Genomic DNA, 17,048 nt, shown 5'->3' with positions numbered 1-17,048 from the left:
ACTCGTTGAAAGCCATCGTTACGTGAATGTAGTATTTCATTTTCTAGCCGGTTTACGTTGTTGAATTCTATCTCTTAAAATTGTGATTACGAAGGGAAATTTCAAAGATATTTTTATTATTTTTGTAGTGAATTTTCAAAAAACTGCGTCGCTCGTACCATATTTCCTCTGATCTTTTTTCTCTCCGATCTGGTCATGTTTCGAAAGTCGGATGTACGTGCATATATCTTTGTAAATATTATCGCATTCGTATCAGCGTGCAATTCGGTTTGAAAATTACGATTAGAAGACTGTGGCGTAATTTTCCTTTTAGCGGACAGAAGATTCTATTCTAAGGGCGAACGTGGTGCCGGGGATGGAAAATTGCGCTGCGGTGCTAATAGCAACCGTTGCTTTATGACCACGCAGGATGAATTCCCTCGAGAAATTCGAAGATAGATCTAAACATAAACGCAGATGTTTATCTTCATTTTCGTGAACGCGAATTCTGATCGCTGATCGTTACTTCGCCGGTTCCTTCTACTATAATATTTCTTTTTTTTTTGTTTTTATTGCAAATTATTTTGGTAGACAGAACGACAGAATTTTATTACAACATATTTTTGTAACGTGTTATCGTCATCAAATCGTTGTAACGTGATATCGTGTTATTAGCTGTAAAAATAGTTGTTGATAAAGGCGGATAACTCAATAACACGCGGTGTATTTAGAGTTTTAGGTGTGTAGCTTTAACGATTTGGTATTTGCGTAAAGTAGTACAAGATCGCTGTTGTACGCAAAGGGTTGCGAGCGTCTGCCTTATGTGATTTTAGTTATCGCTTTTGCACTATTTGCAGTTCATCGATGCGAAGGGCTTCCCTTTCCAGCTTAGTCCCCTTTCAAACACTCTGATCGAATCTCGTTTTACGATTGTTCTCGAACGAACATGTATTGCATTATTGATTGTATATCTTTATTTTTGCGCTGTTATCTACTTATCTACTATTACTAATTTTTCTTCTTTTTATAAAGTTTACATTACTTCTATTTTATCTTTCATAAACAGTTTCACCCGTTATTTTGAGGAAAACTAAAGTCTCGCACATCGCACGGCGAAAACCGTAATTACAAATTGCTATTGTTATAGTTGGCTTCAAGCAATTATATCTAATTTTTGGAATCTTTCAAATTCGAGGAATAAACAGAGAATGGGGGATAGTGGAATTTGATGTTAATACAGATAATACATCCGATTGCGACGTTTATCTTAAAACGAATAACTTGGATTTGGTACGCGTCGAACCTTGGAATCTCGTGGGCGACGTTATGCGATACCGAAGAAAATGTTCCGCGATGCAATGAGAGATTCAGGGGGGTGACTAACTCGCAGGGTCCTCGGAGCAAGGGAGCCGAAAGAGGGTTCGCGTTTCCCATCATGCACTTTGCATGCGCTGAATGCTTCGCGGCCTACGAAGTGCACTCACCGTCCGAAAGGGTAGTTGCATTTTTCTAACGTGTCCAGAGGGGGTGGATTCGACAGGGGACACAGGCCTATTGATTTTAAAGGCTCGTTTTCTGCGTGGTATGCTCGACAGCGACAATATCCTGGTACCCCTGTAATATTTTATTAACACGTTTGATACCTTATATCTAATCAACCCATAAGTCTTAGATTAAGACTTAATACTTTGTTTCATATTTCTTAGATCTCACGAGGCAAGAAAATTGGAAAATTAATGGAATTAAACGACTCGGGGTAAAAGATTTGAAACGATTTCGCTTGATGTGTCTTTCGAACCTTTCTTTGAAATCCTATACGAAATCTCCAGCGAGCGGTGGCTGCTTTTAGCCGAAAATAATTTGCTCTCTGCTCGTTTTACGTAAACTTTGTTCGAATAAATTTTGCTCGATGTCTTTGGTATCAGCGACGGTAGCCTTTGTAGCGGGTGCGCGAATTATCGCATAACGAGCCGCGGAAGGCAAGTGGTTGGCACTTTGAGGCACAACGCGTAAAATCGTTTAACAAAGGCAGCCTTAACAGGTGCTTAGCTGGTGGCGTGGCGTTCTGCCTTTTTTTTTTTTTTTTTTCACCACGCACACTCGAGTGTGCATCGGACACGTGTAAGTGCACGTGTGGTTTCATTCACCGACGTCGAGATTTACCTTTGTTGATAAAATAATCAACGCGTATTTTTGTAATTAACATACGCGACAGTTATGAATTTTTATTGCCATTCAAACAGCTATAACGCGGACACATATATACGTTTGAAATAGACGTACATACCTACTTGGATTTTTTCATGACGCGAGATTGCTGATTAAAGCGCTGAATATGTAAATCAGGAGGTTTTCCAATTCATTGGCTCGTGATATTTACGTTAGCAACAATTACGTTAGCTTAATTCTATTAGGTCGCTGCATAATAAATGTCGCTCTCGGATTAATGGTATCCACAAATATAATTTCTTTAAAAATAGACAAATTTTAATTCGGTGAAAACTATGTACGCGCATATATGAATCTATATATAGGAAGAATTTGTCCTATTTTAACAGGTGGATATACATCCTGAACGAAATTGCCTTTAGCTCGAAAGCTACGTTCTTCGGGCTTTCGTTTCGCTCGCGTTTCAATTATCTTTGCCAGGGATCCGAGAAGCGTATATTCTCTTTATTCGGGAAGTGCTGTATTCCATTATGTACACGGATCAAATTAAAGACTCTAGATTCTAGAAGCAGCGATTACTAAAGTTGCTTTGCCAGATGAACAATTTTCAAATTATTAGACTGGCGGCACTTTGTTACTAATCAGGTTTGATTTTTCGTTTCTTTTTTCAGGATTCTGGTGCTGGTGCGCCAGCAGATGACGACGAAGCGGCGAGGAGTTGTAAAAGGTGAGTTTTAGACGTAAATTAGTATGTCTAGAATTATTATGTTGTCAGACAAATATATTTTCAATTAGAGAACGGTAATCTGGATATGCTTTAGACCTTTTGTGTCATTTCTCTCAAAGTAAGGATATTGTATTTCTATGTGATAATTTACATTCGAGGCGGTCATCAGCACATAGAATTAAGCGAGCCGCAATAATCCTAAGGAACTGTCATAAAACTAAGCATTTGTATTTTACCGTTAGGGCCCTTAATTGTTATAAAATACATTCAAGTCGAGACGTTCCTTATGGTTATTGTTCAGTCAGGTAAAAATTGGGGATACCTGGGCTTATTACACCGAGTAAGAGTTTTCCTTTGCAACAGCATCGTCATACCGGACTTCACTGGTTCGTCATCTTTAGAACATTCACCTAATAAACTTATACATTACGCACCAGCGTAACTATCATTTCTACAAAGTTGTTCGAGATATATAATATCTTTGAACTGTTAATCAAGTGTTATACTAATTAAACCACCTCTATTATCCTAACCGAAATAGGGGATCGATCAGTTCGTGGCGTCGATTGTCAAATCGTAACGGGAATTTACGAATCCCGTTGACGCGCTTCCTCGCGATCTCGTCTCTCCGCGACTGGTCGGAAAAACACTCGTATTAAAAATCCTTTGATACAACCGTGACCAGAATCTCAGCACCTTATCTCCGCGTATTTCTCAGCGTCAATTCGCTTGCTCCGACACCAGAAACGTGTTAATTTCACTTCTGATTGATCGTGTGATCGCGCTATATCGCAAGGCAAATTATAACGGCAAAGAATAAGACCTTGGTCGGTCTGCTCGAGATTCTATTTGATGGTGGAAATGTACAGCGATTTAAACCTGTTTCTAGTTGATACGAAACGTCATTGGCTACCGGCACCGTGGTTACATGTTAGAATCGAAACGCGTTTGTCAATCGGTCAGTCCCTCGAAGGGGTCCAGTTTCCAAAGGTCCAGAAGCTTCCATCTTAAATGTATTATAAGATATATACGAACGCGATCGTCTGTGTGTGCGTGTAAATACGCGTTTACGTACTCTGGCCTACAACTCCGATAAGATCGAATCGCGTGGTTCGTGCCATTAAGGTTGGTACAGCTACGGGTACACTAAAGTTGTCAACCGTCTTCCCTGGTATTCTTCCTCTTGTACCTCGTACATGCCAAAAAAACTTTGGATATCGAGAAATTCCTGTATCGGTACCCCTTCTTTTTCGGTTATCAAAACATCGAGCCTCAGATGAATCCTCCGTTGCATCCAAAGCGGTTTTTGTCCTTCGAATAAGTAAACGGATATACTACGTTTATTACGGCAACCTGTCGATTTTTATCCCACGATGCAGCAAACGATTCGATCTTTCATTCGATCAACTAATTAATTCGAAAAGGGTTAGCTTGGCGGAGTGTTTGTAATTTAGCTCGTACTGTCCATCGCTGAAATTCACGCAGAGTGGCTGCACCGAGAGGCTAGTCGTTCGCCAACATTTTTTTCTTATTAAAACCTGTCTTCGAGGCTTGTGGTCGCATGTTTCGTTGCCAAGTATAAGCCATCTAAACCATCTTTTGACTATCGAGAAGCGAATGTTGTCGTACAAACGGGATAATCTTTTCGATCTTCTTTGGATAATCTTTGGATATTTATATTCAGTCGTGCCTTTCCTTTTTTCCCCTTTTACTTCTGGCGGATCTGCTTGGTTGAAATTTGGCGTAAGTATTCCCCAGTGGCGAACAAAAGAAAGTATAATTGACAACGACCATGTATAGGTGTAACGTGTATTATGTGACTCTCAAAGACTATGTGAATCAGAATATATGACCCTTAGGTACGTGATGAGAAATGTTCTATTCAAATTTTACTGTAATATTCCGTAGTATACGTAGACCATTCGTATGCCAATTTTAAGCTTCCCTTAGTTCGTCATTTCATATCCAATTATCTAATCCTTGTCATAAATCTTTTATGACTCGTTTTAATCTTTCTAATACATGGAAATCTTCTGACCTTCGCAGAAAATTTCCCTATTGTAAATGTAAATGTACATTTAATTTCCCTATTTGCATTCTATGAAACTATCCATTTGCATGAACATCCGGAGTCTAACGATAAGCGTACTTAGGTTAAGTAAGCACAGTTCGATTTCCTCGGTGCGACGCGCCGGATCAAATTAATCGAAAGCAAGCGTTCGCGAACTCGGTTCTCAGGAAATAATTTCAGGACAAGGAACTGTTACTTAATCAGGCAGACGAGTTCCTTTCTTGGGAAAAAGACTTCTCGTCCCCGCGGCTTCCTTCTTCTGGCAATAATTCAATTAAGCCAGCTCCACGGCCTAAGGAAAGTCTCGTGCGAACTTCCTTGAGTCTTTGCGATGTAAACATTCGTTAATTTGCAGGAAGTCGAAGCGAGCTCGTCTCTTTTCTTGCCTTAATCGTTCGACTTTCTACGCTGCGGGTTGCGTAATCCGTGTAAGTCGCGACCGTGTAATATCATCACCTTCTCTGAGAGTCAGGGAAGGTGCCGGAAATGAAGGTTCCTCGTTTCGTGAACGGCGACGCACTTTCACAGTTTGGGAGATCAGGCCAATTGTCCCAGACAACGTTTTTCACATCTTCCGCGACGAGGAGCAAAACGTTTTTAGAATTTGAGATAGCACAGGGATGGGATGATGCTTCGCAGTCTAAAAACTCGCACGATACGATTTGACCAGTAAGTCTAACATCAGCGGTGTCTATCTTTCCAGCAGAAGAAGATTGTAAATGTTTGTACAATAGATCTTTTTGCTGCGATACCTTTCTTTCCTTTCTTTCCAAAAATAATTTTTAAATCACGTAAATTACATTTGAAAAACGTGTATCGATGATAGTTTCTAGCAGCTTCGATGCTTTGCATACTATTTTTGGCCAAGCCATTTAGAAAACCGTTTTATAAACAGATACGTGACCTTTAGCCTAGCTGAGGTTAAAGGTCACGACGCGAAATAGTCCGACCCAGCCAAAGGAATGGTTTCCTCTTCATGGTGGAAAGAGAATCGTCGCTGATATTGGGTGCTTTCGCGAGCTTATTCTCTTCGAAATAGACTCGTGCCATGCGAGTCAGACGAAAAAACTTTGTACGACATGAGAATTACGATTGTCGTAGAGCGATGTAATTCATGCCAGCCGATTCATACAGCGGTGAACACCTCTCTGCAAACGTACATATACAGGGTGTCCTATTTTCAATAGTTAGCAACTGATAAATAACAACTGATTGAGAAACGATTGATTACTTTTATGAACATAAGCATTTAATCGAAATCTACCGATCATTTGGATACTAAAAAGTTACTTATTAGGTCTTTCACGAGTTGGAACATTCAATTCGTTCTTGGAAGGATCGAGAAATCCATGTTTCGCCAATTTTATTTTTCGAATACTGAAAATTTCACTTTTTGCCTACGATAGTCTTTGATTTTCTTCCTTTCCAAAGGTAGAAAAGAGTCGGATTTTTCGATTGATCTAATAGACTGAAAACGTACACCCCGTAAACGGTTCGACAAAGGTGACCGATGTGTGTAGATCGTCGTAGATTGTAGATGAAAGGAGAAGCTCTATATAAGAGAGCGTTCTCGCATACAAACGAGGCAGATTTATGGACGCGCGGAAACGAATGATCGTCCCGCCGGCAGTATTTTACGTATAATTGAACTTGTCTTTAGAGCAATTCGATTTGGCTTGGGCGCGAATGTACAAAACGCTGATTATTCGTGCGCTGTTTATTATCGTGAAATCTGCTCCTCCTGCTTACGGCGTTTGACCACAGTTCTTTTGGAATAGTTAGAATGTAGGCCTGCGATAAAATTCGGTGAAATTCGGAAAAATTAGAAAGTTTCTAGGAATCGTCGAAGAAAGATGATCGGGACAACTACTCTTCGTGTATAGATCAAGCAAACTTGCATCTTTGTGATTAAGCTTCAAGTTCGATATCAACCGAACAATAAAATATATGTTGTTCGCCTCTAAATACAGAAACTCTTTGATACATTGAAGAAAGCATAATTATCGAGCAATAAAATCTATGCCGTGCGATTTTGCAAATATTGAATCCTGCGTCAAGTTCCATCGTCCGGAAGAAACGTCGCCAACAATGGAAGGAAGTTTTCCTTTTGAAGACGGCAAACCTCCGCACGAAGCTCCGTTCGGTTCATAGGAACGGGTTCCCGTGGCAGACGCTAATAAGTTTGCGGTCGGGTATTGAATTGACGGTAGGTCATACGGAACGTGAAAGTGCACCACAATCCCTGTTGTCGGAGCATCGCTGAGCATCGTACTCGATTCTGGTGAAATTGTATTTCTTTCCGTGAAACATGTTACATTTTCTTAGCTTTCCTATATAATTTCTTGATTAATGATCTTTATTAGGTGAAACCTGTACAAATTTTCGAAGGATCGGAAAATTCGAGCGATCGAGCGATCGAGTAATCAGGCATGTGCGTTCGTATTTGAGGAACAATCGTGCTGAAATATCGAGTTTTCACTTGTAACGTCCATTGTGCCGTTCGCATCAGGTAAAAAGGAGAAACACAGGTTGCGAATAATTCTGACGACCCGTTTGGATATCGAAGCCGACCAAGGTAGTCTACCTTGAACGGAATTCTCGGTCGTTCGTAAATTTCACTAACAAAGACCCGCCAGTCTCGTTGAGAATAATGGCCGGACGTTGCATATCTTTTCCTTCGTTAACGATGCCCGCTTGGACAATACCGATGGCACCTTGCACGAGTAAACAGCATAGATTCAAAATATGTACGTACTACGCGGTATCTCCGCTCTTTGATGCTCTCCATGGGGGAAAAACATATTAAATTTAGAATCGCTGTTGCGTGTCGGAATGAGTTTGTTTCGTGATACAGTGGCAGTCGAGTAACTGGAAACCATGGTATCAGCGAACGAAACGCTTCTATTTTTAAAAAATGGATAAGTAAGTTGAAGATGCCGTGCAGCTATTAATTGTACGTGGGAAAACGTGTATAATGTAAATTACGTTTGAAAATTGTCGATGATTTCTAAAGATATACATATACATACATGTGTCACGTTATGGTGTAATAGAATAAAATATTTATAAGATAAAAAAAATGTAGATGCTACGCGATTCTTAAGCCCAATTGTTAGTATATATATCAAACTGACGAAAGTCTCGTCAATTACAAGATTTTTATGCGAGATGTTATCAAGGTTTACACTTCGGGTACCGTTGAGTAAACGTCTCAGCCTATATCTACACACCGATAATTAATACGTAGAATAATCCTGCAGACTGCATTGAATATTGCATTAGCTGCACGGAAGAAACAAAAAAGCACGGTATGCTGTTATTAATCATGGCACGTAGAAGCTGTTGTTAGACTAGCATATCATTCTAATCCAATCAGTCATCTGAGCAATGATGAAAATTGACGTTCTCCATTCAAATAACGGACTAAATTCTTAAACAAATACAAACAATGGATTCTCTTTTTTTTTTTTTTTTTTTTTTTTTTTGTAAAATTAAGTTGTGAATTTCATTCGACTAATTAGCTTATCGGACACTATACGAATTGACGATTCTTTTCGAATTACAAATTCAAAAAGTCACTTAAAAACCGGCAACATTTCAAAATACGGTTTCTCTTTAAGTTTGACTTTCTTTTTCTAAGCCGCGGTTACTAATGAATTTTGCGTGTTTGATATCCCTCATTCACAAGACGAAAAAGAAGAAGAAGAAAGAGGAGAAGAAGAAGAAAAAGAAAGAGGAAAAGAAGAAGAAGAAGAAGAAGGAGGAGAAGAAGAAAAAGGAGAAGGAGAAGAAGAAGAAGAAGAAAGGAACAGGAGAAGAAAGGAAAGAAGCGACTCCGGTTGGGACGATTTCTCGGCATTAATTGCCCCCTGGTCGTAAATGGCATCGTTGCCAGGAACGAGGTAATGGTTTGTGCGTGCAGAAAACGCGTCGGGCATCGCAACGATCGCTGAAAGCGGATTCGTGCGAACTTGCGTGAAACAGACTAAACACAACCGTGTCCGAGAGAGAATAACACCTTGCGTATCTTATTGTGCCCGAGTATTTACGTAATGCATGGCACTTTCTGCATTTCTTCCCTGGTTTTTGCTCGATGCTGAACGCACAGAAGATGCGCACGGTAAAATGCGGAGCGTGTCTACACGGCCGTTACGCCATTTAGATACACTTACCGAGGAAAGCGACAGCCGTACAGGGTGTTTCATTTCAATCGAATTTCGCAAATATTCGTGAAACCGTTAACAAAATGTGACATCTTATTTGAAAATCCAATAAACGGTTGTATTCGATGCATGTGACAATTCGATTAAATTTCTTTCAACGTTATCGAAATAGTTTCTGCGATATCTACGATACGAACGAAGCAGAAAATTGTATTTAAATTGTAAGCTAGGTGGAAATTTATTCGAACGCCGTTCGAATCGTAAAAGTTAAAGCATAGAATTCTTCCAATGTATCTATCGTTTTTGATTTTTGCTACGACTGTCGATAAGTACATCCGTGGCTGGATATACATTGATTTTTTTAGTTTGTAGTTCTCTTTAGAGGTCATTCACCTTCGACTCGTGCAGCCGCAGCTGCTGTTAGATTCTTCACTGTACTCTCTGTTTATCGCCCACTTGTCAATGGGCTTGGTAATGAGACGCACAAAACACTCGCTATTTATGTTTCTATCGCAGACGCGAATTTTTCTCGTTGACTGGTTCGAAAGGTCGCGCGTATTTCCTGTCGACGATGTTCCAGAGGCGGTATCGATATTCAACAATTGTGATTCTTGCTTAGCTTAAAGTTGAAACGTTGAATTATAGCTTTACCACTAGATATTTTTGTTCAATAAATATTTAATAGATTTTAAATATTTTCTGCTTTAATACAACAATTTGTACTGATTTCCTCGTGGATTTTGCAAATCAAGTATTCTCGTCAGAGTTATGCAAATACGAGCGTCACGTCGTATCGCGTTTCAGAAGGAAAAATTCAATAGACGCGATATATTCTTTGTTGACACAATCGGAGTAGGCATCGCTAGATTTCTGGACAATTGATATCACTTTCCAAGGATTTCAGTATCCATTGCGCGACAATCTGTATAATCCATCTATAGTCTATACGATCGTAAGGAACACCACACTGGAAGGTTGTGGTCTCTTCGTTTCAAACAATGATTCACCAATTCATTGCGAGTAAGATTTTCAAGTTTTGATAACATAAAATAATCCCGCATTGTTTTCTTCTTAATATCTTGTATACAGCAACGAGCTTCTTCGTTAAAAAAAACGGTTTAATGATTATAAATAAATCAAAAGCAACGTGTTAATAACTGTCATTCGATATCAAAGCGATCGATAATTACACGCTTCGTTTCTATTCGTTTCTATTCGTTTCTATTCGTTTTTCTATTGGCGTCGGCTCGCTACTCTTTCAAGGCGATTAAAGTCCATGATCAACCACCAAACTGTGTAAAAATAAGCAGTCATCGATTAGATCGCTTTGTGCGTGGAAAGAGCAAAGGGTTGCGCAAGGGGAGAGAAAAGAGGGAAACGCAGCAGACGACGTCGTGCGGGTGAGTGGATTAGCGATCGAGTTAACGATCAGACGAGTTCTCCTTTGTCTACGTTCATCGGATGGTAAAAATTTTTGGCGGCTCACCGTCTGGCGATGAGGTTTAAAACGAGAGAAAAGAAAAATATAGCTGATGGTTTACGCCTTCGTAGATACGAGCTTTTGTGATTGTGAATGGATATGCACACGTACAAGCAGAGAGAAAAAAAGGACTATGGTTGCGTATATCTGAAATCTCGGTGTTCCGTCGAGGGTGAAACGCATGACAGAAAATTCTCAAGGTCTTCCTTTGTATCTACCCAAGATGAAAATACTGTGGATTCGTGATATACATTTTGCTGTCTATTACGTATTGTGTAATATTTAATTGAACGTGAAATTGTTATACCATCGTATAACATAAAAATAATAAAGGGCACATAGTAATTAATTTTCATGGTCGAAAGTATATTTTTATTGAAACTGTAATTTATAATTTGTAACGATACTTGGAAAATTGTTGTTCGTTTTGTCAGCTTTTTACAGATCGATACGTCTTTGAGATTGGAACATATTTCATATTAGATTCTCCCTAATTTTCACTGTATCTGCCGTTCTTTGACATCTCGACGAGAACGAGGCGGGTTCTGAAGTAGAGGAATAAATATATGTATTTTTATATTCTGTAACAGATCGACGCTGTAATTCCTGTTTGCCTTCGAGTGTCATTTCCCTTTATCTACATTTTGCAAGCGTATCCCCTATTTTCCAAGCTACATCACCATTCGTTCTAAATTACGATAAGAGACCAACGGATAAGGGACAAAGGTAGAAGCGGAACGCATGCGCAAAGAAATTGTATATAGATACACAGAGAATCGTAAACAGAGGGCGGAAATGTGTTATGGTGCCATGGAACACGTCCTTCCCTCCGTTTTCCATGCTTCCACACTTCCACGCTTTCCTCGATCGACCGACTCGCATTTCGGTCCGATAGGTTAGGTTAGGGTCGGTTGCGGTGCGAATAGCGGAGAGATGGAGGGGAGAGGGGACGAGAGGTATAACCGGACTCCCACTGTTCCACGATTCGCTCCGCACTTCAGTTGCCTCGCGTACGTTGAATCGTGAACGTCTATTCCGTTTTGTTCCTTCTCAGTTGCTTGAACACGTTGTTGTATCTCATTTTATCGCGTGCCCTTATCGGATTCTGACTAACGCGTAGTTCGCGCCACCGAATTTCCAAGTGTCTCCGTTCGAGTCCCTTCTTTACCGACCGATGGACTCGGAACGAAGGATTTTTGGTGATCAGTTTTCTCGCACGCGATGGTCGAGATTTTCGATAATAGTGTAAGATGCTTCTCCTCGAAGCATCGTTTGTGAACGGATCCGTGAGCCATGAAGTGAATCGGTGTGCAGTGTCTAGATTCGTCGAATGATCGAATCTCGTGACTCGTGGAAAGAGGTTTATGATCGCTGGCTCGTGGCATGTGTTGACTCGATGGTCTTCGAGAGCGTCGAGATGCGGAACCCGGGGTTCCTCCTCGAAGACGCCAGACATGGATATATCCAGTATATCAGGTACAGTTGTTGCGATGCTTTTCTATTTTTGTTTCTTTTTCCCGTCTTCCTTCGTCCACTGGGAATCATGGGAAAGGAAAAGTGGTTTCTTTGTAAACGCGTGCATTCTCACAATGCGTTATGCGTCCTGCAGCGATGTGAATAGAATAATGTGTCCATAAACCAGACATTGACTGTGTATTGTTCGTGGTAGAGATGACTGTTCGAGGAAAGATCGATATTTCAGCGAGTATCGATCACGTCTGAGCCAGTTTCGCCGTTTTCGAACGCCGCGTTCTTCTATTTAGTTATCGGTTTATCGAAACTCGCACTAACCCCCGAATGTTTTCGGATTATTTATTTGACAAGAAAAATTCGCTTGGATTTTTTGATTGAAAAAAATACGAAATAGGCGTTTGAAATTATCCTAAAAGGGTTATAATAGCAATTATTATTAATTCGTATTTACCTGTTTAAAATATTTCGGTCTTATCCTCTCGTTTGACCTTGGTACTAATGCTTAATTATAGAAAACGAAAATATGGAGATAATGTATCCGAGCTTTCAGGTATACAGAGTAGATCTCACAATCAGCTCACTTACAATCCACGATAAAAGAAATGTACGCTTTACTAGGAAGTAAATGTTGATCAGTAGCTTTTGAATAAACATTTTCTTCCATGTATAATCGATTCACGGCACTTGTGCGTTTCAGTCTTTCCTTATAAATGCATGTTTATAGTGAATTTTTACCGTGAATGAACTTTGTGTTAGGATAGTCGACGTGAACGGTGAGATAACTGAAATCCAATAAATTTCGTTTTGTTTGTTTCTCAAATCAAAATATTGCCTAGGACTTTGTACGTGTAATGTACCTACGTACAGACTCGACTCTTCCTTTCTCTGTCTGTCTGTCTCTCTCTCTCTCTCTCTCTCTCTCTCTCTTTTAATAGAATTCGTTATAAATTCAGTAAATTCTATCTGTCTTACGTTCTGTGGATTTCTGTGAATTTCTGTGGAAAGGATCGCTAATATTTGAAATTGCGCAAAGACCTTGCGGATATTACGTAAAGTTAGTTTTCGAAGCTAGGAACGATCGAAACGATTTAACGCTGGAATCCCAAAAATTTCACTCTACTAGTGTATTTACCGTTTAGTCATTTCGTGCATATATGTGTACACGTTTATTACTATCTAATTCATGTAAAAAGATGCCTATATGTTCTTACTTTCAAGTTTTATTTTCACTTGTTATGCGTTACTGTTTCGTCGAATCGTATTTAATCATCTTTCTATTCTATTTGCTAAATATAAAGATTAACCAATAATTCTATACATAATTGTCGAAGATTGTAAAATTAACATATTTTCTTTAAAATCCAACATATAGCGAACTGATATTAAGCTACAAAAACCTAGTAGTTTTAAATGGTTAGAAATAGTGTTTATCGAAATGAAAACGAGCGCATCCGGGATTCTAGCGTTAGCAGAAATGATCGTACTGTGTTCGTAAAGGCGAAGTGCTCAGGGGTCGAAATCCACATGTCGTTCATTTTCCTCTTATTGGACATCTTATTTTCGGAAATAGCATGCAAATCGGAGAGGCTGGCTCGAGTAATTCTGTGAGTCTCATTCTGCCACGATTCTCAATTTGACTCACGTGCGCATAAAATCTATTTTTGAGCTGTGTTCCGGTGAAATATGTTAGTAATATACGCCGCGTATATAGTAATTTTATTTCCCAAAATCACCTTAATACAGAATTAGCATTTAGTCGATTTTAGAGCAAAAGGTAATTCTTTGTTCGAATATTACTCTTCAGTGCTTTTACATATCTTCCGTTGCAGATTTTCTTAATTTAAATAAGTTTAGTATTTATATATTATGAGTATTTGTATCTTATAGAATGTATATAATCTGCATGAATGTATATACGATAATAATCTCTCTCTCTCTCTCTCTCTCCCTCTCCCTCTATCTGTCTGTCTGTCAATTTTCCGTAACTAATTTTCTTATATCATGTGAAGGTAAATGTAAAAATTACTTAATGCGTAGATGGTATTTGATAGTACCAATATCCCTGTTTACCAGTAAGGTGGTTACATTTCGTGTCAGCTGACTGGAAGCAACAGCTGCACGCTTTGTACCATCGCGGATGAAAGGGGACCCTCGAAAGCAATTATTTTTCAGAGGAGAGTTGTCGAGAAGCTGCCTAGCTTTTGTACAACTTTTGAACTTCTCACGGTAGTTGGTTTAAATCTTTGATCGATTCGTCGCCGACGCGTTTTGCTTTCAAGGCCATATAATTGATCTTTTGGCAATAATAATTTGTTGAAATTTCACATCGTGTATAGAGAGGTTTGTATATTTATAAATATTAAAATACGCAAGTTATTCATCTATAATAAATGTTAATGGAATGAGATTAAATTTCAATTATCAAAGTTGACAAGTTAAAAAAACTACAAACACGCCCATGTCGTATCGAGCTTGGAATTGTAGATATATAAATTGGATCTTGAAAATGAAAATGCTATCGATCGTAAAAATTGCGCAAGCAATTTTGCGGCAGTTGTGTATTTGAAATTCGCGAATGAGAGCGGAGAGTTGGTTCATCGGTCGAAATACGATACTTGCGCAATAATGTTGTCATACTTACTGGTGTTTATTTGTTGCGTTCGAAAGTTAATCCTAGGTGTATTCGTTTGTAAGTTTCACTAATTTCGACATCGTCTCGACGCGCAGTCGATCATCGTTTCTGGCGAATCGTACAGCAATGCGGTGTTGCTTAGAGACGGGGAACACAACACGAAGCTTCGCAGTCGATGTGATAATAATCGTTATTCAAATTTCGATAACCATTTTCTTAGTTGGCCGGCACAGGGTATATATTATGACAGACAGACAGTATAACGTTTATAAATGGGGGGGGGGGTAATTAAGGAAAGAAAGTGGATAATATCATGTAAGACGTGTTGTAACATCGATGGCATTGCTTCCTGGTTTCGCGTTAGACAAGCTGGCGCCAGACTGGGTCGATATGTCACCGGACTGGAACTTATTTTGAATGCCATTAATATACCTCCCTTTGTGAAACGGTTTGAATATGCAAACAAACCCGCGTTACGTATGATAATCGAGAAAAAATATTTTCATTAACATTTACCGCGTCTATCGATATTAGTTGTGTCACATTCGTCGATATTGCAAGTCGAGATTATTAATCGCAAATATATTTCATAATTATCCGTTTGGAAACATAATTTGTTTCGAAGGATGCGAATAAGCTATATTAACACAATTATCGTTTTCTATAAGGAAAGAATAATAGCGCAGTTCGTTATTTGCTCATTTCCTAACTTCTCTACACATTATTATCCATTATTATATCCATTACGTGCACTAATGATACATGCAATAACAAACACGAATAATTTAGTAACAATTTTCCAAGGTTTCCAAATGAAAGCTTAGTCAACGCCACTTTAGCCTTTTGCTCAGGTCCTGTCGACTCGGCTCTTTTACCTTTTCCAAAGTCCTCTCCTTTCGGTTCGCGATTTAAACTTGGGATCATCGGAACAGGTAGAGAGATGCTGAGGCATCTGTTTCTGATTGTTGCCCGAAGAGAAGAAACGTATAGGCGTATATAGTCGATAAAACAGACATATTAGCGAGATCGTATAGTAACGAGTATAGTAAACGTTAATTTAATATGATTTAATCTCAATCACACTGACGAATGTAACCGTGTTTAGATTGTTATTTTTTATTATTTAATAATTATGTCAGATTTCTTTATGACATCTGTGCATTACGTAAACGACAGCAAATTGCGCGTCTCTAGAGTGTTGTATAATATACGTATTTTCTGAAAATATTCTACGAAGAAAGAAACAATCGTGAATTGTTACCGCGCAGTCCTCAACGAGATCTGAATTCTTTTTGAATTACTCGTACGTATGTCAAATTATTTGTTTCGATTCTCGGAACTTATGAATTTCAGTTCATCGATGATGATCGATTTTTGACAATTCCGCTGTATCTCTCGTAGCAACTATACGATTGAAAGAAGGAATCGGTTCGTTGTTCAGCTGTTTCGCGCGAGATTAAAGTTGGATCGAACGAGAGGAACACGTGTTCTCAGGAAGAAACTGGGGCCCAGGATCGCCAGCCAGGCCAAATTTTGTATTATCCCTTATTATCTGGCGCATCGTCCCCCCTCAATCCCCCTTCCTCCCGGTAGCTGCGCTCTTTTCTCCATTTCGATGCGGAGAATCGAAAGGCTTTGAAAGGTTGCCGCGATCGTCCGTTCGCCGGTGGTCGTCGTGTTCATCGTTTCCGCTCTAGTTGGCCGAGTTCCAGTGGTTCGTTGGACGTATTCTTTCTTCTCGACGCGGGACGCAATTTTCTCCATGTTAAACGTCGCTTTTTCCGTTCATCGCGTCGAGTTGCGTCACCGGGGATCACGGCCGCGGTGAAAGCGATCGTTCGATCGACTCTTGATGCGCGTGGAAGTGCACCGATGTTCGCGCGGACCGATTCGAACTTCCAGCAGAGATCGTTGTTCGATCCCGACCAGAGTTCATAATTGTAAACCGCGAGTCTCTCTGAAGACAAATCGATCGACTTTGCTTTTTGTTCAAATTTGTTTCTTAATTTCGGTATATAAGTATCTATAAATAAGTGACTCGGCTTGCCTTGACTCGGAGAAATACAATGATCGCAACAATATATTTAATAGGAAATTCTTCCGAGCCGCGTAAGGAAGAAGGAATTTTCTTTATTTAATAAGGAATCGTGGAAGACAGGGATAGATAACTAATTTTCGTCGGAACTATCGAGGCAACTTTCCATATTCTGTAATCTGTGCTAGCATACATGGTGTTTCCGCGGCAATTTTTCTAATCTCTACCGGGCAGCAAGTCGCGTGAACGCAATTGCATCTGCATGCGTATCGAGTCACTGGAACTGATTAACTTCAATGGCCGGAAAGTATGGTCAGGT

General features: G+C 39.5%; 1 protein-coding gene across 5 annotated transcripts in view; it reads left to right on the top strand.

Moving 5' to 3' along the window:
* The window catches only part of LOC126865548 (protein phosphatase Slingshot), a 75,011-nt gene that overhangs the window by 3,611 nt on the left and 54,352 nt on the right, over positions 1-17,048 (top strand). For 3 of the 5 annotated variants that reach the window (XR_007689588.1, XR_007689589.1, XM_050618181.1), the window contains exon 1: positions 11,584-12,065. Coding sequence is in view for 3 of the 5 variants with exons in the window: in XM_050618181.1 (XP_050474138.1) it covers positions 11,920-12,065 (146 nt within the window). In the remaining 2 variants the exon portion in view is untranslated. Of the gene's footprint in view, positions 1-2,819; positions 2,876-8,581; positions 8,849-11,583; positions 12,066-17,048 lie in introns of those variants that run through there. The other 2 variants (XM_050618182.1, XM_050618183.1) reach the window with 2 other exon arrangements.

This window comes from Bombus huntii, chromosome 5, assembly GCF_024542735.1.
Source record: "Bombus huntii isolate Logan2020A chromosome 5, iyBomHunt1.1, whole genome shotgun sequence".
Taxonomy (NCBI): domain Eukaryota; kingdom Metazoa; phylum Arthropoda; class Insecta; order Hymenoptera; family Apidae; genus Bombus; species Bombus huntii.
This window is presented reverse-complemented; position numbering and strand designations above follow the sequence as displayed.